Source organism: Corapipo altera, unplaced genomic scaffold, assembly GCF_003945725.1.
Source record: "Corapipo altera isolate COAL_440 unplaced genomic scaffold, ASM394572v1 64, whole genome shotgun sequence".
Classification (NCBI taxonomy): domain Eukaryota; kingdom Metazoa; phylum Chordata; class Aves; order Passeriformes; family Pipridae; genus Corapipo; species Corapipo altera.
Window position 1 is genome coordinate 8,651,546 of NW_020884893.1, and position 27,540 is coordinate 8,679,085.

The 27,540-nt window shown below is 46.3% G+C and overlaps 1 protein-coding gene across 5 annotated transcripts in view; it reads right to left on the reverse strand.

The window, feature by feature from the left end:
* Positions 1 to 7,000: 7,000 nt before the first annotated feature.
* MYT1 (myelin transcription factor 1) overlaps positions 7,001 to 27,540 on the reverse strand; it is a 66,518-nt gene continuing 45,978 nt past the window's right edge. For 4 of the 5 annotated variants that reach the window (XM_027646181.1, XM_027646179.1, XM_027646183.1 and 1 more), the window contains exons 13-23: positions 26,382 to 26,651; positions 25,592 to 25,746; positions 23,071 to 23,133; positions 22,777 to 22,845; positions 18,480 to 18,542; positions 17,812 to 17,895; positions 13,256 to 13,477; positions 12,750 to 12,841; positions 11,735 to 11,838; positions 11,475 to 11,618; positions 7,001 to 9,856 (exon numbers count right to left, since the gene is read on the reverse strand). In XM_027646181.1, coding sequence (XP_027501982.1) covers positions 9,716 to 9,856; positions 11,475 to 11,618; positions 11,735 to 11,838; positions 12,750 to 12,841; positions 13,256 to 13,477; positions 17,812 to 17,895; positions 18,480 to 18,542; positions 22,777 to 22,845; positions 23,071 to 23,133; positions 25,592 to 25,746; positions 26,382 to 26,651 — 1,407 coding nt within the window. In that variant the 3' untranslated portion in view covers positions 7,001 to 9,715. The remainder of the gene's footprint in view (positions 9,857 to 11,474; positions 11,619 to 11,734; positions 11,839 to 12,749; positions 12,842 to 13,255; positions 13,478 to 17,811; positions 17,896 to 18,479; positions 18,543 to 22,776; positions 22,846 to 23,070; positions 23,134 to 25,591; positions 25,747 to 26,381; positions 26,652 to 27,540) is intronic. The other variant, XM_027646180.1, reaches the window with a different exon arrangement.

Genomic DNA, 27,540 nt, shown 5'->3' on the forward strand with positions numbered 1-27,540 from the left:
TAAAAATCTCAAAAATCAAGCTTTTCATATTTATGGGGTAAGAAAACGATTCCTGGGTCTTTTAAATGATTCATGGATTAAATAAAATCAATGGATTTTATGGATTCATAAATAATAAAAATGCAACCAGATAGCAACCATATCACACTTCCCTGCTTTGCCTCTGGCAGTTCTACATGTCCTGCCTGCAAACTCACCTGTTGGGCTGAGCCAGCCACATTTGTCCATCTCCCCATAAAGACCATGGGGGCTCATCTGTCCTGCTCAGAAGGCCTTTCCAAAACGTCCCTTCTCCAACAATAAGAAAACGTCTTCAGATTTCCAATGGGAATTTATTCCTGGCCAAGATGGACCTTATTTGATCTCCTACCCATATTATCCTCTAACATAAATCATTCCCCTTCCTCCCACCCTGAATGTATTTATGAAGAGTAATCATATCCCCTCTTAACCTTTGTTTTTCTAGGCTAAACAAGCCAAGCTCTTTTAATCTCCTCTCCTAAGATAGGTTCTCTGTTCTGCTAATCACTCTGCCAGTCCTTCCCCGCACCTGTTCAAGGATAAATTAATCTTTTCTTTTTCCAAAGAGAGGTCCCAGAACTACCCACAATATCCCACATGAGGTCATACCAACACTGGTACTGGTATTTCTCTGCATCTACCAAATAAATGCTTTGTTGCATGAGACTTTTTACACAGCAAATGGAAAATAGATGCAAATCCATGAGCTAATAACCAGAACACAACCTTAACCATAACAGAACCTTACTCAAGGAGATTGCTATTTCACTTGAAACAGGCATTCTGCTGTTTTGCATTTGTGGGTCCAGGTCCTTAGCTGGCCTTATTCAGTGGTTTTCCATATTTCATTTACCCCAGATCAGCATCAGGACCTTTGTATTAAAGGTGGCACTGAGGAAAGTCTTGTCTGTGTTTCACTCAGCCTTTACTCTGGCAAAATTCCCTTTGAAATCACAACTGAGGGTTTGAACTACGAAGATGCAGAATCAAATGATGAAAAGCATTTTGCATTCGTCTCTTCTCTTTTCAAAATGATTTTCCAGTTTTACTTGAGGTTTAATTAAATTTCTGTGACCCAGGCAGGGAGTTCAGCTTTTCCTGATTAATGCTCTTTTAGGTGGCTCTGCTGATAAGAGTTTAGCATCAACAATTGAGCTAACAAGCCCCAGTGAACAGTTTATAGCAGGAGACTAATTCTATTAACACTTTGCAGTGTCAGGACTCCACTTTGAGCCCGCAGCTGAGAGGAGAAATGGGGGAGAGGGAGCAAATGCAAAATTTGGCAACTAAATCACCAAGATTCAGCTTCTTTGTGGGCAGAGCTCATCTGGAAAGTATTTTAGCTGACAACATCAGAATTTCACCTGTTCTTTTTTTTTTTTTTTTCCTCCTGGCTGATGCTCCACACTTTCTTGGCTCATTGTGATAAGGACTGGGAATAAGGAGTGGAACTGAATGGCAGCATTGATAAGAGAAATGAAAGGGTAATGCGATGACATGATACTGGAATAGGGCCTTTGCAGTTAGCCCTGCCTGTGCTGGATGTGTACCAGGGTAAAGGATGGTCAGGACAAAGATGGTTGTGCTGACAGTTCCAAATTAGTCTGCTGTGAGAGAAAAATTGAGGTTAATGCTCTGCAGAAGTGTTTCTTTTACTTTTTGGGTGACAGTAGAAATATCTTGCAGGTCTGTTATGATTCACAAGAATTTTCTCTCTCTTTTCTTCTACTCCCTACCCTGATAAAAGTACTACTAAAATCTCACTCTGTCTATGCTAAAGCACAGCCTGATGTCATTAAAACACAGTGCAAAGTCTTGGCCAAGATATTGCAGTTGATCCAACTGTCCAGAGTTTCTCATCTCCAATACCTGGAGACCCAGCTTTGGTCTTGCCTGTTTTGAGCTGCCCACAAACCTCATGCAAGAATCTCCTTTGTGGGAGCCTGCAGAAGCCAGAATGTTATTTTGAGGCCATTGTTTTCCTTTCTCCCCTGGACAGTCACCAAGGATAACTTGAGTCAAGCAGACTGCCTGGAAGTTACCTGAAAACAAGGTGCTCCCTGGATTGGCAGCAGAACTCCAGGCACACCAAATCTACAAGGTAAAAACCAGTGTCCATCACTGCATGACCCACAGGTGCTTATCATTGCTTCTCCTGTTGGTGGAGAGCACAGATGCCTTTCTCCATCCCTGGCTACCATCTCTCCTGTTGACTTTTCTTTCTTCCTCAAGTCACCCATTTAGGACTCCCACTCATTTCTCTTTTGCCTGGGGTCGGTCCTGTGGCTCTGCAGCTCTCTGAGGCTGTAGGAGGATCAGGGATACCCATGGGCAGGGGGCTCTTCCAATCTGGTGGCTGAGTAAGGAGTTTGGGCTCTTCAGGGGAGCTGTGGCTCCATCAAGACAGGAGCCATCCAGCCCCCTTCAGTACTTTCCAAGCTGTTTCTTTTGCCCTTCTCAGGGACAGGGACGGACAATAAGTGCTGTTGGTCCTCCCCGGGGAGTCTGCAGTCAGGGGCCATCCAGCAGGGCTGGGTGGCTGCACCCCTGTGTTCATCTATGCTGTGGTCTCTGTCCCGTGCTCACAGTATGTGCCCATTTTTATTTCATTTATTTTACAAAACAGGCTAAAGCTTTGATTAAATTATTTAGGCAATTTGATTACCTTCGCTGTCAAGACAGTCTTCGGGGAGGATTAGCAGTGTCTCAGCCCCTCAGCAGGAGCTGGTGGGGGGGACACGTCCCACATCACACACTGCCTCCTGCTCAAACCCTACCCCCCGCGCGCTTCAATCAGATGACAGCCCTTTGCTGTCCCTGGATGAAACCCCTGACAAAACATGCTGAGGGCTCACAGCCGCCCTCCCTCACTCTCCCCCCATGACTTTTGCAACAGCATCACTGCAAATTGTACTTGTCAGCGGGGGAGCCCCCTCATCAGGGGACTCCAGCCATAATCACCGCAAAGCGGATGTGTGGATCTGAGTCTGGGATGCTCCCCAATATCAGATCACAGCAGGGAGTCAGCTAATACCCTTGTTCCCTCTCCTGAAAACCTGAAGACCCACTGAGAAATCCTCGATGAGGGGAGGCTCAGACAGCTCTCCTGACCCCTCAGGAGAAGAGGCAGCCCAAGCACCCGTCCCCCAAGGTGCTGCCCTCGTGATGCCGCGGGGACCGCGCTCACCGTGTGAGCAAGCGGCGAGCGTCGACAAAGATCCTCCTGCCTTCATCTCTACAGCTGTTGGGAACGGCCTCGTGCACAAAGGGCAGTGTCCTCATTAAATTTCGCGGAGGGTTGCCATGTGGCCAGCTGAAATTTTGTTTTGTTTTATTTCGGTAATATATTCACCACCTCCGAACGTAATGGAGTGACAGATGGGAGCTGGGCCCTGGCTTTCATGGGAAAGGCTCCACTCAGCAGGGAAGCAGTAAGTTTCCCACCTAATCTTCTGTAACCTTCAGACTGCTAACAACTGTAAGAAGCAAAGCAATGGGTAGTTATTAAATTAATGACTTCATCCCCAAGCTGGTAATAAATATTTTATAGTTTTATCTCTCCACCCTGTAGACTGCTCTAGACAGACCAGACTGTTTATTAATCTAGCTTCTGGATTTATGTTATTTAATTGCTAAACAACCTCAGCATGGTTGGGCTGGATTATTAAAGGTTGGAGCCTGAGAAGGAGTCCCCTAGCAAATGGCAAAACCTGAGGAGCTGATCCTTGATATTGGACTTGACTCATCAAAACCAACTCTCCTGCAGTGCTAAGGCCAGGTCAGCCTCTGTTTGAGTCCAAACTGTTTGGCCATTGCCTTATATTCAGTTTAGGTGGACTCTGGGACTTGTGAGTAAGGAAGAGACAAGTTTTGGCATATCCTGGCTTCAATAAGGACATGCTGGTATTAACCATGGATATGATGTTGGAAGGGCAGACATCATCTTAGTGTGGACAGGTCCTTCTGGGGCCTTCATGCTAGTCCTGGAGCTCAGGCAGAGCATATGGCCTTGCTCCATCCCTTCATGGCTCATGTTCCTTCAGATCCTCACAGATAGTCCCTGACATTCAAACAAAAGTGCACTGCAGTTATAGAAATGAAAGCAGGCTTTAATGGGTGTTATAGTTCCTTGTTGACAGGGTCAAAAACGTCTTTAAAACTGATACTACCATTTTTACAACAGTTGGTGATTTATTCATCCTGCTGAAAGACAGGGATGAAGGCATCCAGAATAACGAGAGCTATTTGTCTGAAGAATGCATGCTTTCCTACAGCCTCAATCCCACGAGCCCTTCTGTACAAAGCAGAAGGTCATTTCAGGATATATCTTCTCATAAAAGTATAGAAGTGAGTCTGTTAACAAGTGTGGACCAGAGCCTTTGATCCAACTAAATTGTGCCGGAGCAATTTGCAGCTTGGGGCTGCTCCATTGGCTGCAGTGCCATCTCCAGCCCATCTGATTGCTCCCAAGCCTCAGCATTGTCATTCTCTGGTCCAAGAGGGGGTGAATTTGATGACAAATAGTATCTCTGAAGAGCAAAGTTCCCTTCTTGCCCAGGTAACCCAATGGAGAACAAGGCAACCACTTCCTGATCACCCAGCTGTGTGTTTTTCAGGACCCCTCAGTTGTGGGAGGAGGGTGAGATGGGTTGAGCCTTCACCCAGAGGAGCTGTGGGGTGGGGGAAACCAAACTCAGAAAATATGCATGAGGCTGGGAAAGACTCCCCTTTCTGTTTGTAGCTGTTTAAGGCCAGAGCTTGTGGCTGTCTGCAAGAGGCCAGGTCAATGCTGACAAGTGGAAGGTACCACTGGAGGAATGGGTCATTAGCAGCTTTTAACAATTAACAGTGGCATCAGTGAGGCCAAGTGACACTCTCTTTGGTCAATGGTTTATTGACATGTTTAGAAACAACCCTATGCATCCTTGAAGCCAGAGACCTGCTCTTCTCTGCCGTTCAGCTCTCACCCTAGGCCTGGTGGAGGAGGCTTGAGAGCTCTCCTAAGCACATGTATAAACTGACAGTGTACCATCTTAAACCAATTCAATTCCCTTCCCTGTGATAAAGGACGCTGGTTCTGAGAAGATAACATCTCACAGTGATGGCTCCCCGAGCTGCAATTGAGCACAAATCCAACCACTCTATTGTACAGCTCAGCCAATTCGTTAAGGAAGGACAAGCGAGCTCATCTATTAACTCCATCATCATAATCAAATATTGGCACAAGGAACTGCTCAGCGGTGCAAAGTCGAGCGAAACCCCCATAAAACAATTACGTACCCTTCAGGAAAACAACGTGCCAGCCAGTTGAGGGGAACCATTGCATGGGTTGGCCTGTTTTTCTCCTTTGTGAAGGGGATAAAACCCCCATCAACTTTCAAGTTAGGCCCAGCAAAGCCTCAAAGAGATCTTGTCCTTGGGGCTCCTGGGAAAGCTGGGGTCCATCCCCAACAGTCCCTGCTTCCAAGGGTGTTTCTTCTCAGGCATTTGGGACCACACAGCCAGGGCATCCAAGCAAGTCTGTCCTAAGCCTCTGTCAGTTTTCCTGCCCCAGGACAGCTTGCAGATATCCAATGAAGTGAGAAAAAATTTCTAGTGAACGCACACAGACATGAACATTCTTTAAGAAATCCTTCTACCCAAAACTTTGCTCTAAATTTTTCTGACTACAGTTCTGGCAGCGTTTTACTCAGCCCTTCATCTTTGTGCCTGTGGTACAGACGCCTCCTCCTGCTATAACCCAACAGCGCTTGTGCCTCCATGCAGGGACAGACAGGGGAGTTCAGTTCAGTTAATCAGACAATTGAATTTCTTGGTGATGAACCTGCCTGAAATTCCCATTTGACCCAATTCACTCAGCTCCAAATGGCCTTAATGTGATTTACCTTATTTCACCTTGGGAGCTCTAGCTACAGCAGAGCAAAACTGAATTATGCCAACTTCAGAAATTATGTTTCCAACACAGAGATCAGTGGAAAATTCTCTTCATTGCCACAGCTTCAAAACATAAATTCTTACCAGTGGAAAGGCTCTGTTCTTCCAGGAGGGCAATCTGCAAAAATCACTGTCAGGCTGATATAACTGAGCAAATCTTATTGATAAAAACCAGCCATCTCCCAGTATTTGAGCTAAATGTCAGAGCTCAGTTTGGTGAGGCTTTTTTTGTAAATTTAGGAGAGAAAAGTGTCCGTCTCTGTGTCCTGTCCCAGATCTGGCATTTTCTGTACTGCTTCCAATGGCATCCCCTCTGCTCACACACTACCTGTGGGAGCACAAAGCCACAAAATCATGAAATGCTAGAATAGGTTGGGTTGGAAAGGACCTAGAGCTCATTTTGTTCTACCCCCTGCCACAGGCAGGGACACCTTCCACTAGACCAGGTTGCTCCAAGCCCCGTCCAACCTGGCCTTGGATACTTCCAGGGATCCAGGGGCAGCCACAGCTTCTCTGGGCAACCTGTGCCAGGGCATCACCACCCTGCCCTCTGTCAGTCTGAAGCCATTCTGTTTTGTCCTGTCATTCCATGCCCTTGTCCAAAGTCCTTCTCCAGATCTCTTGGAGCCCCTTTGGGCACTGGAAGGGGCTCTAAGGTCTCCCTGGAGCCTTCTCTTCCCCAAGATGAACAACCCCAGCTCTTCCAGCCTGTCTCCAGAGCAGAGGTGCTCCAGCCCTCCTGGGAATGTGGGGTTTTGATTCTCCCCATCACGGCACTAGTGGGATTTTAGGCACCTGCTTGGTTGGATGGTGACAGCTCCTTATTCTTCAAAGCCTTCAGAGATGCCAAACCTAAATTCCCATTAAATCCTCCAGCTTAGTAGGTGGGAAAAACCAGGTGTGAAGTGCACAGTCCCTCAGCAGAGCTCCAGGTCAGCAGGGACACGGTGACCCCACAAGCCACAGTGAAGGACAAGGACAAAGCCCAATGGGGACACATCAGGAATATTGGCAACAGCTCGAAGAAAGACCATAGGAACTAAAGTCACAAACAGAACCGGGTTTTATTACGAAATAACCCTGCCAGTACATAAGGAAGTTCTGTCTGCAAAATACATTTCCTGAGGAAAGTAGATCACAGTATTCGTTTTCACAGAATAACATGTAGCCTGCTATAACTTTCAATGTGACTCTTTATTATTTAAATATTAACAGTATTCCTTCACATAAACAAGTACTCAGTCATCACATAACCAACACACAAACGACAAAATAAATATACAACAAGAGCACAGTTCATTTTTTTTCCCCGACTTAAATATTAAATAAATAATAAATACAGAATTTTCATTTCCTGTTATCAGTGCCTGAAACAATATGAATTGAAAAAGAAAAGAAAAACTGAAAAAGTCTCTCTTCCCCCCGGTGCCCCTGCCCCTGCAAAAAAACAAACCAAAAAATTATCAAAATGTCTCAGTTATAAAATATCTTTAAAAAAATTCCCATCATTAAAAGAATAAATAACAAAATATATAAAAAATAACTTGGTTGCATCAAAATTACAAGTAGGAGTTGTAGATAGGGGTTTTTTCTTTTTTTTTTTTTTGAATATCATTTTTTATGGTCAAGAGTTTTAATTTTTAACTTTTTTTGCTTCTTTTATCTTCATTTCTATGGTGCAGTGTCCAGTTTAAAATAAGTATAAAATTAATAAATAAAAAAGTTAAATAAATAGCAAAAAGTTAACATAAGGTGTTGTAAATATAAATTACATACATCTTGCCAAAATTAAATAATTTACAGGATAATTAAACTAACTACTTTTTTTTTCTTCTCTTTCTTCCAGTAAGTGCAATTTCTCTACTTTTAAATACTAACTGAATTGCAGTCACAATCAATTTGGACTCTATTTACATGTTAAGAACGTTGTGTTTTTAACACCTCAAATTTTATATTCTTTTTTTTTTCCCTTTCTTTTGTATTTTTGCACTTGGAATGGGTTCTAAAATAAGTGAACTCATGGAGTCTGATCCTGCAAACACTTAAGTATGGGAGCAAACCCACCCAGGCCGATTGCCCTGTGGAACTCAACACGGAACCGACACAATCGAGTCACTCATGGGCTTAGAGGCCGAATCCAGTGGCCACGGTAGCCACTGGGACTTTCCACTGACTTCTCCAAAGCGCAAATTACATCCTAAACATCTGCAGGATTCGGCTCGAAACAACACCACAGTCTTGCCTTTAGTAGGGGCCAACAAAATCCTCCCCAGCTCTGCCCTCCCGGCTACCAGGAGGGATGCGGGATATGGGACGCAGGATGCAAGATGCACCTGCCCTGGGACCCCTCGGGGGGGTTCTGCCCCACGGTGCTTGTGAAGTGTTTGGAGAAGGAAGCGAGCTCCGGGTGGGAGCGGAGGTGGGGTGACAGCCGGCCCTGGCGATGGAGCGGGTGCTGCAGAGCAGCGGCGCAAAGACAATCATAGAGTTGTTCTTTAAGTGCACAGTGGGCTGCGTGTACCGAGCTGCTTACAAAATGCTTCTTTGGAAGAATACCCATTACCTGAATACTCTTTTTTTTTTTGTTTTCCTTTTTTGTTTTTTCCCTTTCTTTTTTTTTTTTGTTTTGCAGAATGGCGCTTGCGCTGTGGTTTCCCGCAAATCCTAGAACACCAAACCAAAAAAAATACTCATTGCCCCGTGGATACCTGTGAGAAATCAACTCCCGATTCACGGTGTGTAAGCACTTTGCTGGCCATCAATTAACATCTCTCTTTTTGTCGGTTTTTGCCTCTTTTGTTTTGTTTTGTTTCATTTTGTTCATCGCAATCTCAACCGTTCTCTGGCATTGATGTATGATCTCTGGACTGGCAGTACTGCGCCACTGTAAGGATGATCACAATAATGAAAAGAACCAGAACTGTCATCAAACAGACTTCCAAAAAATCATATACACCGGACCATGACACATTAAAGAGTTCTTCTGTATGAAATATCTGGAATTGGCCTATTCATAATAGCTATTCTCATATTTAAGACAGACAAAGGAATACTGTAGTTGCAAACTCCAAAAGCTTCCCTGAGAACCTTTTTTCCATTGCGCTTTCCACTGGAGATCCAGAACTGCTCTTCAGATTTCTTTCAGAAAATAAAAATAAGCTACTTTATAATACTTCAGAGTTCCCATGCCCAGTGGATATCTGAACACTTCGGGGTTGGGAGGCCCAGCACAGGTTCAGATTTACAGGTAGCTTGCAGCTCCAGCACTTGTAGCAACATAGAACATAACTCATGTGTGAGTAGGTGATCTGGACATACGACCATAGACAACATGAGGGTTTAAGCCAGTCATACACTAGTCTTGGATCAGACAAGACCCTGTTCTTGTAATGTTTTAACCCTTGGATCAACTCTGCAAGAGCATGGCAACTCGTGAAAGTAGCCTGCTCTTCACCTGCTACCAAGCCCCACAGCCTACTGGAGAATTTAACCTTCCATCCTGATCTACCTCGTGGTCCAGGTAGAAAAAAACCCACTTTTCTCAAGAAGGTCGAAAGATAAGTAAACGAGAACATTGAGTTCGATCAGTTCCATGTCTCAGAAATGGCCTCTTGGTTACATTTTGGTCCTTTTTTTTTCCTTTTTTTTTTTTCCTTTTTTTTTCATTCATTAAACAAGTTTTCTAACTTGTAAACCTGAATACTTGGAGGGAAAGTTCCATCTTACAGTCTGTTTGCTTGCTCATCTCCGTCCCGCGGCACTAAACCTGGATGCCCTTGACGGCTTGCTTGATGCTCTCCAGCAGGTCCTTGTTCTCCGGGTTCTGGTAGCATTCCTGGTTGGTGTACATGTCTGTCAGCGTGTTCACATATGCATCAAAGTTCTGCTCACTAATTGGCTCCTGCAGACAAAAAAAAAAAAAAACAAATGAAAGGGTTAGTAGAAGCGCAGGAAGAGGCTGAAACAATTCTTTGCAATAAACCATCTGCATATTTTATTGTGGATGCCTGAAAGTCTTCAAGGTCAGGTTGGATTGGGCTTGGAGTAACCTGGTCTAGCAGAAGGTGTCCCTGCCTATGGCAGGGGATTGGAACAAGATGAACTTTAAGGTCCCTTCCAACCCAAACCATTCTATGATTCTATGTATGTACTGGCAGTCAAACGTCTCCAGAGCCTTTTTCTGTGCAGTGCTGTACCTGTGGGAATCTCATCGTGCAACCCCTGATCCTGCCAGATCTTAACAGGGTCCTTAATTTTATGGATTGGCCTTGTGGAACTATTAACAGCATCAGGTTAAGCACATTCAGGCAGTTTGACAGGCTGGAGGCTGAATAAAGCTATGGAAATGAAGGGCAGGAGAACAAGAGGACTGGTGGAACATCACAGAAAGAACCAAAGGCAAAGTCAGGACAGAAGCCTGGCCACCTTGAGCTTACAGCTGCCCACACCAGCACTCTGCTGCAGTACAGCTTCTGCTTTTGAGGGGCATTGTGGAAACCCTGCAAATATCTAATTTAGAGTAATGGGGGGAAAAGAAAGGGAGAAGGAAGAAAAAGAATAGGAATAAAATGGGCATACAAGTCTCGTGGGCATTATTTAATTGGAGTTGCCTGAAACCTTGAAAAAATATTTGCTGAACAGTTTATTTGACCTTTTTGTGTCAAATACTTTACAAAAAAGCACTCAGCGAGCAGTTTTCTGCCAGTTAGGCAGCTGGGTGAATACTATCCAAAACTGCTCTGCTGGAGGATGGCTTCTCTCCAACGAGCCTGAATTTAAATACAACCCCCAATGAAAAGGATTCCCAAAAAAAAAAAAAAAAAAGGATGGCAGAAAAAAATAAATCAAAAGCTCATTCCTCTCATCATTGCAATGGTCTTTATGAGTTGTAAGAGGAAAACTTCCTCAATAACATGAGCCCCCCCTCCACACACCTGGTTTTGACAACAGTAATTACATTCCTGGGAATAGAGCAAAGGTAATTAATAGCCTTTTGTGGTTTTACTATTTTAATGCAGTCTTTTCATTTCTCAGTAACTCTACAGTAACATGCTGTGGGCTGTTAGACCTTGTTAAATTAAACAAAATACATTCTCTTTAAGAATGCTATTCTTTGGCTGCCAGCTATTCAAAACCGAATTGAAACTACCTGCATTATAATAGGAGCTCTAAGATCTTTCTGACGTTGAAATCCAATCCCTCCTGATCTCTGCTTGTGCTGTCTTAGCCTAAAAGGCACTGGGTGCCCTTGATAAAGTTTCCTATTTTGTGATAGTGCTCCCAGATGTAATGAGACAGAACAATAGATACAAAGGGAGATCAGCAGAAAATGACAACAAAAGGGAGATATAATGCAAGCTTCAGAGATAAGGGAGAAGTACTGATCTTATAAAGGACACGTAGGTGTATGGAGAGAAATTCTCCCAGTCTTTAATTGTGAATAAGCCTTATTGTGAACTGGGTTTGGCACAGCTCCCTTGATCACGCCAGCTGGGGCGAACGCTGTCAAAGTTCCTTACCATGTGCGGAAGGCGAATATTGGCAAGACTTTGGATTAGAGCCTGGCTCAACCCTGAGAGCTCCAGGAACAGGGCTTCGTTTTGCTCCTCTATTATTTTGTTTTCCTCCTCGATGTTCTTCAGGTTCTTCTCCATGGTGGAGATCTGCAGAGCAAGGAGCACGGCAGGGTTACCAACCCTCACCGGTGGCACCCACCACCGCCCAGGAGGGGGCTTGGCCACGTGCCCGTGGGCTCGGGGGCACGTCCAAGCACACAAACCTGTGACTGTAGTTTCACCATGGCCGCTTCCATCTCTGAGTTGGACTCGTTCAGCTCACTGATCTCTTTGTTCAGCTGCTTGATCTCTTCGTCATTCTCCAGAACTGCAGGAGGGAAGGTCATGGACAGTCAGCAAATGCTCTTGGGAAAAGCAAAATGTTGGGCTTTCTGCTGAGCCCAACCTGCTGCGTAGACATCACCACTGCCAGCGTCCTCAGGTCCTTACCTTGGCTTTTAAATCCTCTAAACAGTATGCACATCTCACCTGCATTTTTTTACCTTTTTTTTTTTTTTAAATTAAGGTTTTGATCATCACAGTTCAATGATACTTGAACAGGTCAATATGTAAATGCAAAAGCAAAGGGCAGCTGAGTGGCTGGAGTCCAGCACATCCCCACACCCAGCAAGGTTGATTGTCCTGAACAATCAGGTCACCTCTCCAGTCCTGAGTTTGGAAAGATGCCATTTAAAAACCTAATGCATGTCTTGATTAGAAATTACGAGGTTCACAAAAAATAGCAATATTTCCAGAAGAGTGCAGGTATTTATAGGTTCCAAACTATATAAGTACTCAAGTTCAAGGCTCAAACCTTGTCAAATACCACAGAGAGCTCAGTAATAGCACTGGAAAAGCGAAGTGCCATCGCTAACAAAATTCCAGATCCAGAAATATCACAGTATTAAAAGCCCTGAATAGGTGAAAATTGCTGAATGACTGCAAGGGATTTGTAAAAATGCCAGTGAATATTTGAAAAAAAAAAATCTCAATTTCAGCATTAATTCTTTTGCCTTCTTTATCATCACTCCCTCAAAGTGTGTGACTCAGGGAGTGGGGCTGGTACCATACCATCCCCAGCACCCAGAAAGCCCAAGGAATGGGTTTTCATAGCACATGACATCTTTGCAAATCTGTGACCAGATTTCACCTGTTGAAACCTCCTCAGTCTGCAAAGAAGAAGATCTACAGGCTCAATACCCCAACACACCTGCAAGGCAGAGGAGTGAAAATCCTTACCGTCGCTGGTCTTGAACTTTGTGTTGAGAATTTCATCCCCTGAGAGTTTTCCTTTCTTCCCAGCAAAAGTAGCTCTTGGACACCCTGACAAACTGAAAAACAAGTAAAGATGGGTTTCATAAACTCTCAGTATTTATAGGTGCTTGTGTTCCCAACAAGAGCATGCACCATTTGGTGGAGTTCACGCTGTGAGACAGTTCTTCTAAAAGCTTTTTATGGTACAGGGGAAATTGCTTTATGAATAATGCCACAAAACTCCCCATTTATAAAGTGAGAGCAATTTTCTTTAAGCAAGGATTAAAAAACACATTGTTTCCTGAAAGACAGGGTATGCCAGGTGAGGAAGGTGAGATGAGTCTCACTAGCTTGGGCATTAAGCCCCCTGTTCATGGTGCTCGAGTGCTTTTATAACATGCTAATGGAGATTTAGATTAGATACCTACGGGGAGGTAGGTGAGTCCACAGCAATGCTGTCACACTCACACGGATTTCCAGTTCTGATTTACCTTCTGTGAGTGAGGAAGCTCCCGTTGGCATGGCCAGAACCATCACAGCCTGGGGTAGGGCAGGTTGGGCCTTCATTCTTCAGTGACTTCCAGGAAAACGAGGAGCCATTGAGTGATCCTTCCTTCTGCCTGCGGGCTGCGAGAGGGCACCCTGACGCACTCCGGTGAGAGGCGTATTTGCCACTGATGTGCCCGAGCCCAACACAGCCAGGAACAGGACACCTGGGCACAGGGAATCACCAGAAATTACAGCCTGGCCATAGAGAGGAAGGAGCGGAAGGAACAGATAAAGATGTGGGGAAATTAGGGATGAGCAGGAACGGGGAAGCCTTGGAAGAGAAAATTTGCATTTGGGTCTCGTCTCGGGTTTATGAGGTAGATACTTAGTTGATGGAAATGGCAGATGGGAAATTAAGAGCTATGACTGCTCCTTCAAAAGCGCCAAAGAGAACCAAGGAGAATTCTGCAGAAGGAAGGACTGTGGAGGTCACATTGCACGCAGTAAAAACAGGTCCCAGTGGAGTCAAAAACGATTTGTTTGGTGCCTCACTGAGGGCAAAGATGGCAGTTTAGGCTGCAAGACACGGGATCCTGAGATACCGCAAGGCTGACACTCTCACACCGAATCATCACACAGGCTGACACTCTCACACTGAACCATCACATATGTACAGCCAGCTCTGCACGGTGGCACTGCTGAGGAATGCAGGGTCATCAACTTTATCACCCTACACTAGCACAATCAACAGGATCTAGGAGCACTGTCTGTGCCCATGGGGACACAACCCTTCCCCGTGAGCCAGTCCCTGGGCCGGGAGCTGCTCAGGCTGTGACCTGTGCACAAAGAGCTGTAAACCTGCTCCTACCAGGAGGGTGTCTGAGGAGCTTCTGAGCCTGTACCCCGGCAGACAGGACAAATCACTAGGCCATCACTCAGCCTGGCATGACCTCACTTGCCTCCTCCTCCTCCTCCTCCTCCTCCTCCTGGTTCACATCCTGCCTCTGTGGAAAGATCAACCCACGCTCACAGGGGGATAAAGTGGGAATTACCATCAAGGAGGCACATGAGCTCTCCCGCCCCCGCACTTCTGCTGCTGTTTATGGAAGGCTGAAACCCACGGGAGCTGTGAGGAGCATCGTGGAAGCACCAACACAACTTGTGCTGTTGGCAAGCAGGCGAGTGGCTCTCCAAAAGGCACCTCTTTCCTCCCTCCTCACAGCCCCCCCCACCCTAATGGCATTCTCACTAAATCCAGCTCACCCACAAGCCCAGTGCTATCTATCAGGGTTTCTGCTGTGGTTTGCATTTGTTTAAAAATGCTCGCCAATTATAAATACAGTTAAAAGTTTATTACTCAGGGGAGGTTGCTCTAAAATAAGGGAGGTGGAAGTAGGTAAGAAATGCCAAAAATAACCCCCCACGTCCTCAGTATGGAAGCAATTAGGGACTTTGAGGCTCCCCAGCAAAAATATCCACTGAACTGCTCCTGAAAATCGCAAGCTGCGTTTCACTACAGAAATTATTACCCTGATTGTTTACATTCTGCACAAAAGGGAGATGACAGCAGAAGGGAGGGGGGCTCTACACCCAGCCTTTCCCCAAGATAATTTGAAAAATGCTGATCTCGATTTTAATCAGCTGCAAATGCAGCACAATTCACTTATAATATCCCTGCCAGCAGGATCCTCAGTAAATTCATAACATCATTGCTTTTATATGATCACGAGCAAATTACTGAATCCTCAGGAGGAAAAAGAGAAGGGGGGAGGAAGGAGAAAGAGAGAAAGAGACAAACCCCAGGATTTAGTATGCAGCCATTATGGCCCAACCGTTACATATTTTACGCCGTTAATTTAAGTTTTATTACATTTTCATTGTTAAAAAATAAACCAGAGCCTTATTGTGCAAACCAGCTGTCTTGGACATTTTTTTTTAATTATTTTTTGTTAATTATTATTATTTAATGGAAGCACCAGCAGCATTTGATCAATTAGACACCTGTGGATGCTTCCGTTCTACGCCAGGGCTTGGCTGAAGGTTGAGGTGATCTGTTCAATCACGTCTGCAGCAAATTACTTGAAGGCTGAACAGCAAAAACAACAGGGACTAAATGACTTTCTCCTTGGTGGTGATGTGCAAAGCTCGGCTGGGTTCCAAGTGGTGCTCGGTGCAGACGGAGGATTGATTTAGAGCCAAAGCTCCTTAACGCAAACCGGCACTGGGCACACCTTGCTGTGGGCGGTGGAACACCCTTCCCACGGGATGGGGGAAGGTGGCAGCAATGGATTGTTGTACCATGTTGCTTTGCACATCTCAGAGGAGCTTCTGGGTTCCTCCTGGGTGTGCTGCAGAAGTCAGGGTTACTGCCTGTGCTGTGGGATATTTAGGGAATGCCTTCACCTCCTGCTCTGCAGAGCCCCTCAGATCTCACCTGGCACTGCCTGCCCCATGCCCACAGTCACTGGGGCAGGCAGTGCCCACAGTCCTGCCACAGTGCCCACAATCCTGCCACAGCTTTCCAGGAGTCAGGAAATCCAGTTCTGGTGATGTTCCAATCCCATTTGAAGTTTGGAGCCTAGAGCATCTATCGATGTCCTACCCCTGGAAGTGTCCAAGGCCAGGTTGGATGGGGCTTTGAGCAACCTGGTCTAGTGGAAAGTGTCCCTGTTCATGGCAGGGGGCTGGATGAGATGGGCTTTAAGGTCCCCTCCAACCCAACCTATTCTAGGATTCTGTGATTTCTTGCCAGTTTAGCTTCCCAGCATTTTCATCTTTAGTGTGAACTGGGAGAGAACCCAACGCCTGATGAGTGATGCTGGTGGAACCATCATTCTGCTGTGGGTGTCCTGACAGCTCATCCCATGTTCCAATACAAGCCCCAGCTGCACCATAAAAACACAGCCACATAAAAGCCCCTTTTCTCCTTGGACTGGAAAGTTATTTTTTTGCAGAGAAAATGCACTGGTGAAACTGCTTGGCATATTCCTACCTGGTCCTGTCCTGAATGGGAAAGGCACAAATGAGCAAAACCATGGCTTCCCCAGCCCCACAGGGCACGTATTCCTGAGGAAAACATGGATAGGGATGACCTCCCACACACCCCTCCAACCACAGTGAAAGCAAAGGTACAACAGCCAGCAGTTGCACAACAACAATTTGCTGCTCATCATTTCCTTCCCTGTTTCTCTGGTTAATGGCCCAGCATTGCAATGCCACCAGCAACTCAGTGTATTTCAGCCAAAAGAGGATTTTTCCCACAGATTCTCAAGTAGGTTGCTTAATTTTTAATAAACTCTGCTAACTCCTGCTAATTATCACACGGCTCATTTAACTGGGAGGCTTTCCTTCCTGTAGACTGAGGAGGAAGAACAGAGCAGATGGCTCAAATATCATCTTTTTCTGAAAGGTCCTTATGCCCCAGCAGGCACATCCCAGCTTCCTGCAGCCCCCACGGGGTTCTTCCACACCCACTGGGTCCTGCTCCAGCTCAGCCTCTGCTCCAGGACAAAACCTGGGCACACAGAGTTATTCACCTCTGATCCCCTGCAAGGGCAAAACCAGCCCTGGGGCTAAAGTAGGTAAAAAAAAATCCATTTGGAGACAGTCTGATGATCCAAAGGGGTTTGGGCAGATATGCCAGCACTCATGGGCAACTGGAATCTCTTGGAGGGAGTTGATAATTTTTCCCATGTTTCTTTCTACCCCCTTTCACCTGCAATTGCTGGGTGAGTGGACAGGTTCCAGAAAGGCTAGAGATGCTCTGAGTTAACAAAAAACAAGATCCTGGAGTCAGTGCTGCCTTTGATGTCCAATAGCTGTATAAAGGGTTGAGACACTGACCTCAAATACCACATCAGGCCATGGACACTTAGCCTATGATGCTTGGACTTCTTAAAAATCAGGCCCAATGGATTTCACAGCTCATGAAAATTCCTGAGGTGGACGAAGGGATTTCAGATCTCTATTTCCTGAAGGAATAAACCTCCTGGGACATTTTGAAAACTTCAGCCTGAGGCAGCAGAGAAAGGTTTTTTTCAGTTCACTTTGAATATTCTGCCCTGGCAAAGACTCTACAAAACATGTTTTACTCAGGGTTACTGGATCCTGACTGGACTCATTGCTGGATAGTTTCTATTTCTACTGTGTTCCTGGGAGTTAAGCAAGCCCCTCAGCCCTCATCTGCCCCTTGCTGCCCAAAAACCTGCAACATTTGGCTTGACTGTGGGGTTTTACCCTCATTTACAACACTGGTGGGTTTTCTTAGGAATTATATGAAGCACAGGTAGCAGAGAAACTGTTTGTGCCCTACCAGCCTACCTTTCACATCTGCAGAAACAAACAAGAAAACATACACCATTACCTCCCCAGCACTCAATTTTTCAATCAAATTGCAAAATTGCAACACCAAAAAACCAACGGAAAAGCTTTGTAGATGATGCTCAAAGCAGAGTGAGCCAGGAGGGATGTGGGAGGGATGTTGCTCCCCCACATAAATCTGTGTGAGGCAAAGGGGATACAGTGAAAAGCTCTACTCAGGAGTTATCCCCAGACTTACTTCATCAGCTCTGGGTCTTCTTTATCATCCTTTGTCGGGGTGATCTTGATCCCACTTTTCTTGGCACGAGGGCAGCCTGACAGACTGTGGTTAAAAAGAGAAGAAAGGCCTGTCTCACTGGCAGAATCCCTGCCTTTGCTATTCCCCCACTTCAGTCATCTTTCCCTTGAATTTGGCACAGTGTTTTTTGATCTCTCTCGTTTTGCAGCTTCACACCACGAGGAGAAGTCAGAAGAAAAAAAATAATAAAAAATTGAGGGAGATGGACAGTAATTAATGGTGTCTAGATAAGAAGATATCTGCTAACAGCCTGCAATGTTTAATGGAATTGTTGAAACAGAAGGCTCAGATCTCTGCTATTAATGTTCTAAAGTGATAATAGAAATCATAAATAGGTAGCAATATTAACAGGAACATTGCATCAGCTAAAATCTGACCCTTTGTCTTTTATTCTGTTGAAAGGAGCTTCTAATCAGATGCTGGAAACATCAGAAAAAAAAAAAAAAAAAAGAGAGAGAAGTCAGATTAAAGAGATGAAAATAGGCTTCAGTTGTCAGTAACATTAATGTTTTATTCAGAACTTTACAACTCTGCCCACTGCAGGGGAAAAAAAAAAAAAGGCAACACAGAAAGAGGCTACAGAGAAAATAATTTAAGGGAGATCTTACCTTCTATGCGATGCATAATTTCCTGTTATGTGACCAGAGCCATCACAACCAGGAGTAGGGCACCTGCGGAGGCAAGGGAGGCTCAGATTAGCCCGGGGGTGCGAGCAGGGGGTCGACACTCTGTGACAGCTCATTTCAAAGAGAAATCTAGGGACTGTCAACACAGAAGCAGGTTTTTCCTTCCTGCCCCTTCTCCCTCCGTAAGAACAAGGTCTGGTCTATAATATCCACAGCACCAAAGTCAGCGCATTGCTGTGTGATGTGGCGTTGGAGAGGAACATTGGAGGCGAGATGTTGGGATGTTGGGAGGGATGCTGGGAGCACAGTGAGTGGCTGCTCTCCAGGAGGGACACAGGTCCCAGCCTTTGTCCCCACCCTCAGGAAGGGGACAGCTCAGGAGCTGATAATGAGCTAAAAAAACCCTCCAGGACAGTGTCTATCATCTTGAGGAAGCCGTAAGGAGACAGCAGGTGCCATCCAGGGCCAGCAGGATGGATGCAAGCATAGACAAGGAACAAGAAAAATAGCCTGGACAGGGCGCCCAGCAGGGCCACCATCAAGAGGAAGGTCTCAGTTCAGGTCTGAGTGACTTGGGGATGGGGGGTGGCTAATCTCAGTGGGGGCAAATGGACAGCCCGTTGCAGGTGGGTACTCGAAGTGCAATACCAGCCAATGCTTCTGATGGAAAATAGTGAAGGAACAGGAGGGAAAAGGTTAGGTTAACCCTGGGTTCTCTTCTTCATCACTGTAGGCAGGACACAGGGGGTGTTGCAGGGTGCCAGCACCTGCTGGACCTCGGGCTGGGGGTCACCAGGTCACCACACACGGTGCACCAGCAGCTTTTGGTGCTTTGGTGCAGAATCTACCCCTCGGTCCTCAGGCATCGCCGTTACAAAGGGACCTTTGAAGATGCACCCGCGGTCTGACTTTGAAGGTGAGCACCCAGCACTCTGGGATGGCACTGAGAGCAAAGCCTGGAGAATGGTCCTGTGACCACCCAAACCTGCACAAAGGCTGGTGGGGGCTGCGAGCCCGCCGAGCGGCAGCGAAGATAATGCCACGAGTTAAGCACCGCATCGTTAAGGGCTCAGAGCAAGAGCGGTGAGGGGACATGAAGTACCACGAGCACAAAGATCTGTTCCGAATGCTGGAGGTGACGCGGCGGACATAAAAGTTGTCATGGGGACAAGGAAGAGAGGCGAGGAGTGTTCGCAGAGGATGTGCACGCCAGCCTGCCAATTAGCCAGGGCTTTTTCAGTCAAGTGATTAGGACCGGGGAAGGGGTGGGAGGGGGAGGAAATCCGCGTTGCTACCGCAGGACGAGGGGGAGATGCTCAGCTGCTCCTTCCGACCAGAGCTCGGGGCACATCCATGAGCTTGCAGAGTGCCCATTCTCCTCGGGAAAGAGTTTTGCTGTGTCCTACCTTTCTCAATCCCTATTTTTAAAGCCACCAGTCCCTGGTTTGGACCACTGGCAGGTACCTGCCCCAGAGCAGGGACTGATGTGTGTCCAGGACATGCCAGTGGTGTATGGGCAGCCCCTGAGGTCAGTGCCCTTGAAAAAGGCAATATACTTTCCCAAAGGTTGCCCAGGGAGGTGGTGGATGCCCTGTCCCTGGAAGTGTCCAAGGCCAGGTTGGACAGGGCTCTGAGCTCTGATTTAGCTGAAGATGTCCCTGCTCACTGCAGGGGTTTGGACTAGATGGCCTTTAAAGGTCCCTTCCACCCCAAACTATTCTGTGGTTCTGTGCTGGTGCCTGGCCTGGGCAGTGGTATAGTTGGGGTGCTCTGGCAATGATTTCCACAATTGTCTTTTGTTTGGCAGCTTGGAAAACAACCTTTCAAAAAGCCCTCTTTTTTTGACCAGAAAATATCAAAATTCTCCTCTTTGCAAGAGCTCAGTTTGGCATTTGCAGGTCACCGGATAGTCTCTGTTGGCAAAAAAAAATTGTTACTTCACCTCAGATTGGGAGTACAGGGACACATCCTGATCCCAGAAGGGTGTCAGGGACACTAAGTCAGGACCAAGGCTCAGCCTACTCAGATGCAGGAAAACATAAATGCACAGAGATCCAGAGCAGTAAGAGCAGGGATATATCCAGCAGAACCTCAACAAGGATGCAAATGCTTCGACTCATTTAGAAATTACAGGTTTGGGAGATGACTGTGACATTTCCCTGCTATACACTCTTAAAGTAGAAAGCAAAACTATTTCTTTGTTGTTCTAGCTTCAGGGTGGGAGGAAATTATGAAAACACTAACACCAAACTCTTTCTGCCTTTCAGGACTTTCAAAGAGAGGAGAGAAGTAATTTGATTTTTATTTTTAATTATCTGGAGACAAATCATACCAACAGAGACCTTTTATTGCATGTTCCAGCCTGGAGCTGTTTTTTTTATATCAGGGATATTAACCCCTGAAATAGAATTTATAATAGAAACACTGACATGGTCTTATCTGGAGCTGTGCAAAGCTATGACTGTGCAATCTGTAATATCTCCAAATCCTCTTCTCTCCCTCCCTCCTCTGCTCCCATCCTCACCAAGACTTAGAAAAAAAAAAAGAGCATTTGAGAAAAAATATTAACAAGTGGGGGTTTTTCCCCCCCAGAAGTCTGTTTTATACAGTATTTTGATAAAAAGCACTGACACTGGATGCCTGAGGGGAGCAGGGGATCCTGCACAGCAAAGCTGGGTGCAGTGTTTGATCTCAGGTACAACCCTGTTTGATTTTTGTCTAGTCCTTACTGGAAATGGGCGCTGCTCCCGAGAGCTTTTAATATCTTCAACACTAATTTTCTGATCACTTGGCTACTCTTTAAGGCTGTTGGAGAAACACCAGTTCAGCAAGATTCTTTGAAGAGGTTCTTTCAAAATGTATGTGGTCTATAATGCATGATTAAGTGTACTTAGCACTAACCACGCTGGTCCTTTCCATCCACCAGCATATTCTATTAATATCAACTAATCCTGCCACTTTTTCCATCTCTGTGATAAGGAGCAGGCATTTAACAAACACCTTTCCTGGTACCAGCACCCACGTTGGTTGTGGGGCACAGAGCAGTCCCAGAGCCATGCATCCCTCCAGTCCATCACAGAGGGATTTGGGACTTTATCAGTCATCTTTGTGACCAAAGAGGCTCCCCCTGACTCAGCCATGGCTTCAAAAATCCTTGATTGAGTTCAGGACACAGCACATTTGTGTTTTTTTTCATGGTGAGCCTGTGCAATGGGAAGCTCTCCATTTTACTCTCAGTGGGGGCTCTCCAGTTATAGCTGTGAATATCTCAGTGTCTGAATGATCCAAAAACTGGATTCAGCAAAGCAGGGAGCTCAGAGGAGACAAAGGTAGGCTGGATCCATGGAAGAAATGTTGAAAAAATTCTCAATGAACTTTCCCCCAAAGAGGGAGTTGTGTGGAGGAGGCTTCAGGTCCCCCCAGTGTCTTCATCTGTTTTAAATACAATTTCACTCTTCTTTAGGGAAAGCAACCTAAGAGAGCATTTGGGAAACCCTCCTGTGAAGAATAAGCTCCTACTGAAAATGAGGAGTTTGGGGAAGACACAGCAAAGGTGAAAACAAGATTCAGAGGAAGATATTTGACTGAAAATGTCAAAACCAGGCTCCTCTCTTCAGAAGCAGCAATGGAAACAGGGAAATTCAGATGCCTGTAAGCCCTTTACCACTGGTTCAGGATCTGGCCTCACCAAGCATTTGCACACTCCCTCCTTCATTCCCTCACAAATCATGGGAATGAATAGGATCCTCTCTCACTACATCCAGAACAGCCATTAAAATTTAGCCTAAAAATAGCATCCCAGGTTCTCCAAAAGAGTTGGCTTTGCTATGTCCTGGTGGTGTGTTCCCACCTGTGTCTCTGCCCAAAAATAAAGCGTGAGCCTTTCTCCAGGTTTTGGATTATTTGAGATGTACAAAAATGTTAAGCGAAAAGGGTTATGGCCCAAACTAGGGAACAAGAGCATGAGAAAAGAAAATAGCATGTCTACAGTGCCCAGAGGAAACCTGTCAGGCATTCAGGTTATTTCCAATCACTACCATGAGCCCCTCTCCCCAAAATAAGCCTTCCTTCATGCCATTGCCTCTTCAACGTGACAGCTGGAAGCTGGACTCCACCAGAGCTCCTTGCAGGCAGGTTTTGATCAGCTCTTTGAAAGGAGAAGGGAAGGGATGGAAAAGCAAAAGCAGAGCAAGAGGAGTGGGGGCAGAAAGGGAGAAGAGAGAAAAAAGGGTGGAAATAAAGAAAAAAAAAAGGAGTTCCAAGTTGAGCGCAAACATACTTGAGGTCAGCAGAGTGGGCAGCCATGAGGTTTCTGAGGCTCTTGTCAGCAAGAGGACAACCAGAAAGGCTGAAAGAGAAGAGATGGAATATCTGGATAAGCAAAAAAAAAAAAAAAAAAAAAAAGAAAAAAAAAGAAAAAAGAAAAAAGGGCTGGGGCGTGGGGAGGGAGGGAGAGGGGCAATAGAAGGGGGGAGGAAACAGAACCAAACTATCCACATGGTCAAAAAATATACTAAAAGAAACAAAAAAAGTTGTCTTTAGAGTTCAAACCATGAAGAAAAGGTCAACCCACCTGCGGTGAGAGGCATAGTTTCCCGTTATGTGTCCGCTGCCGTCACAGCCTGGGGTTGGGCAACTGGGCAACAACAACAACAACAACAGGGATCATAAAAGTGGGAAAGGAATGGATTCCCCAAGAGCCACAGATGGGCAAAGCCAGCTCAGCCCCCTCAGGGTCTATCAGGTGGGTCTCAGCCCAGTCCCACTGCCAGACCCCTTACACCGGCTCCGTCCATCGGATCTCGGTGTGTGTTTGTACATTTGTGTGGATATAAACCAGACATTTCCCTTTCAGCTCCCTTTCCTCCCTTCTTTGTTCCCAAAAAACCTAAGGATCCTTTAAAAAAAAATTTTAGGAATTGCATAAATTTGTGGCAAATGCAAAGGAAGTGTTTAAAATCCTTAGTTGCTTGGAGTGCTTGGTGGCAGCTGGGGACTGACAACAGCCTGCTGGGTGGCATGACCTGACAGGTATGAACATCGCTGGAGGGTGCTGCCAGGTTGAATGATTCCTGCAATACTGAAACTCTGGCTGCAGGAATCATCTTGTTCAGTTTTCAGAGCTGAATAAGGTGCTTCAGATTTCAGGTTTCTGAAATGATTTGGTTTTTTTCCTCCCAGCCCTTTTAGCGGCAAAGAAAAGCTTGAAAACACTTTTCGCTGCAGAGAGGGAATGAAAGTAGCCTCTGACTGTGTGTCTGGAGGCTCCTAAACAGAGGGTAGGAAGGAGCTGCTGCATCCCACCCACTGCCTTCAGTGGATGTACTTCCCATCCATCCCTCTTCACTGCCTCCTCTGTGAATTGTACTTTCATAGGCAATAGAAAAAGGTGCTCTCCCTTCTCCATGTCCAGGGAATAAAATCCAGTTTGTGCATGAGCAGCAAGGCTCTGGCACAGTCGTGCCCTCCTGCCCCAAGTCAAGGGTATATGAGAAAGCAGGGATGTCCTGGGGCACTGCAGGGATACCTTGGGACAGCCTGGCCCAACAGGCTTGGAGGCACCTATTCCCTGCTCACCCCTGAGTCCTTTCCCAGCCACAACTCCCACACAAACACAGCGAGCCCTGGAGCCAGCACTGATATGGTGATGTTCAAGCAGCAGGGATGTCTGGCTGTGTGGTTCCCACTTATGTGCCAACAGGAGGGCAGTGGGAAGATACAGGTGAGGAGCACCTTCCCTGCCATCTGTGCCTGGAAGTGGCACAAGAACTACATCCAGACACGGAGCATCAGGCACAGCAGGCGAGTCTGCTCTTAACTACAGCTAATTCATTACAGCCTTTGGGCCAGAAAGGAATGAGGATGCTAAATGGGGACGGAAGCCTCAGCACTGCCCATGACACCATTTATTTATTCCAGGGCTGTTTCCATTCAGGAAATTTCTGTACCATCACAATAAAATTAAGACACAGGAGGACTTCAGGGCTCTACCTCAGAAATTGCTATTCACGGTGCTGCTGGGTTTTAAAAAAGCCTTTAGAGCTTTGGATAAGGGCAGCTGGTCTGTGCTTTGCTCGTTTAGAGAAGATGCTGCTGCTGCTCTGCCCTCACAGATCTCCTCCCTGCCTGTCTGCTCCCTTAGCCTCCTGCCTGCAGAAGCCAAGTAATGAGCGAGTTGTATAAGGTCAGTAAAACAGTGCCCACCAGCTCTTCCCTGTTTAACATGCAGAGGGGTCAGACACACAGAAAAGAAGCCAAGAACAGCTGGGATGCCTGGGAGAGGAGACCTCCCCACCACAACCTCCAGTCTGATCCCAAGGTGCCGTTAGGTCAGAGCGAGGTCCAAGCTGCCATGTTTGGATCAGACTCTTAAACATCAACCATTCCTGTGGGAATCAGTGTGAATGCAGAGCAATACTCCATCTAATAGCACAGATCTGGGTCTGTACTTCCACCCACCCGATGAATAGACAGATGTGAACCGGGGCAGGGTCTCTCTCCAACGCAAACTGCAGCCTGACAGCAATTTTGCTGCAGCCCCAGGTCACACTTTGTGACCATGGATTATCATGGTCCTGGGACCCACTGCTCTAAGCCAACGAATCCTGTCTTCTCAATGAGACATCTCGTGGTTCAACACCCCCATCAAGAAGGTGTTGAGATCCCTTGGGTGCTCTTGGCTCCACAGCATCACCCAGTGCCCTAAAACAAGGGGTCAGGAGATTGGGCAGGCTCCTTCACTGTGCCAGAAACACTCTTGCAGGAAACACCGAGGAAAAGAAAGGGGTTTTCCTCAACCCTGTCCATGAATCCTGAGAACACCAAGCTCCCTAGTAGGTTCTTTTTATCACTGAACAGTAAGGCCATATAGGAAGGTATTTTGCCTCATTGATCAGCTGTTGTACGAGGATGGGGTTTCTCTTGAGCTTTCATTTGAACCACTCGGATGAGCTAAGACCAACCACAGTAAGAAAGGGAACTACAATTCTAATTTTAAAAATTAATTTACTAGCAAATTTTGTCTCCTACCAGCCTGGCTGTGCTAGGTACATATTTAGTAGATTTTGGAGGAAGAGACAAAAAGGAGGACTTACGTGAGCAGCTCTTTCTTGATGTCCTTGGAGAGGAATTTCAGCTTGAAGTTGGTTAAAGTAACTTCCCCTGGGTATTTTCGCTCCTCGAAGTTTTCCTCTGACACTTCTTGCTCATCAGCTTCCGAGGAGGCAAAAGAGTGAGCAGCAGGTTCTGACTGCAAGAAAAGATCCAGGAACAGGTGTTGTAGTGGTGGTTATTGCTGCTGAACTGTCGTGGGAAAGATCCCAGCTTCATCCCAGCTGAGAGTGCAGCATTGCCAACAATCCTGAGTCCTCTGAAAGCACCTCACAGTACCCAAACCATGGATCCAATAGTCTGTAATTTCCTGGTTTTGTAGGAGAAATGTGTAAAATGTGTCTGTACATGGATTTCCACGTGGCTTTCCCTCACCTCAGCCAGGGGGTCATGGTTGGATTCCTCACCTGCAGGATTAATGTCAGTGACATACGGGGCCATCTCTGCTAATGGGAGATATAAATCATCCTGGGAAACATCACCAGGAGCACCACTGGTGCAAATGAGCTGACAAGATTTACAAAAAAGAAAGCACTGCACACTCAGTGGTGGGTTCTTCCTTTGCAACCCCAACAGTTCTAAGACCATCTGCCTCCTGCCTGTTTGTCCCTGGCTGATACCTGATAGTACTGACAAAGCTAGAAATATTTCTCTCCTAGGCTCAAAGGACAAACTAGGTGTGTGTGGAGGGAGAGGGAACAGGACAACTGTGTGAGCAAACATGGCATTCAATCGCCCATGAGGGAGATTCAAGCATGAAGAGTCACTTCTCACCTCTTCTGGCTCCTCTTCCCGCTGACGGTTTGGTTTAGTGTAGTCAATGGGCCCATCCCATTCATCCTGGCGGGACGTCTGGCTGGACTGGGGGGAGGTCATGGTGCTGCTCGTGGCACTGGTGCTGTTTTGGCGCTGCGACACATCTGGGGACTTCATGCTGGGACTGCTGCTGCAGCTGCTGCTGCTGGGAAAGGTGCTCTCCCGTTTGCGGTGTTTGTTCATACTCAAGTCTAGAGTCCCATTTTCATCCACCTCAATGTCCATGGACTGAAAGGTTGGAAACATACCCAATGTTAGCAGCTGCCAGCGACTCCCTATGGGCATCTTGCCCCCATTTGTCTTTTACAGTGCAGCAGGCAGCTTTTCATGTCCCGTCCTCTCCACAATCACTTATGAGGAACTGAATGAAAAGGGATGCTCTTTCCTAAATATTTCAGGAAGGCGTCATGAAAATGCATCCCATGTGGCATTTTGACTCAGTTGATTAAACAGGCATCTAGTGCCACTTAAGATACCCCATGGGATCCAAAACATCTGCCCAAGGCTCGGGGTGCTCCATAGGACTTCTGGAAAACCTGTGTTCCCCTGAAAAATAGCTGGAAATCAGCCTGGATGCAACTGGGGAATCTCAAGTGGCATCAGATACAGATCAGTGAGCAACTGAAACCAGCTCTGAGAATCACAGAATCGTTGGGGTTGGAAAAGCCAACGATTGAGTCCAAACGTTCACCCAGCATGGCCAAAAACACACTAAACCATGTTCCCAAGTGCTACATCTGCGTGTGGCGCTTTCATCCCTCCAGGGATGGTGACTCCACTGCTCCCCTGGGCAGCCTGCTCCAGGGCTTGACCACCGTTTTAGAGAACAAATTTTTCCTAATAACCAGTCTAAACCTGAGACTTGGCTTGGCAATGCTGCTCATCTCCCGCGGGTAATTTGAGCCACGACACATCTCCACAGCACACTGAGAGCCAAGATTACCTCCTCCAAACTGCACCACCCAGAGCAAGGAGCAAAAGGGCGATTTGCGATGAGTGTCTGCGTTCCCTCTACACTTAAAAACTGAAATGAAAGGAAGGGTAAACCGAAGTATTTCTCCCATCCCAAACTTCAAGTTTGGCCCCTGGGCAGTGGTCTCCAGGCACATGCACCCAC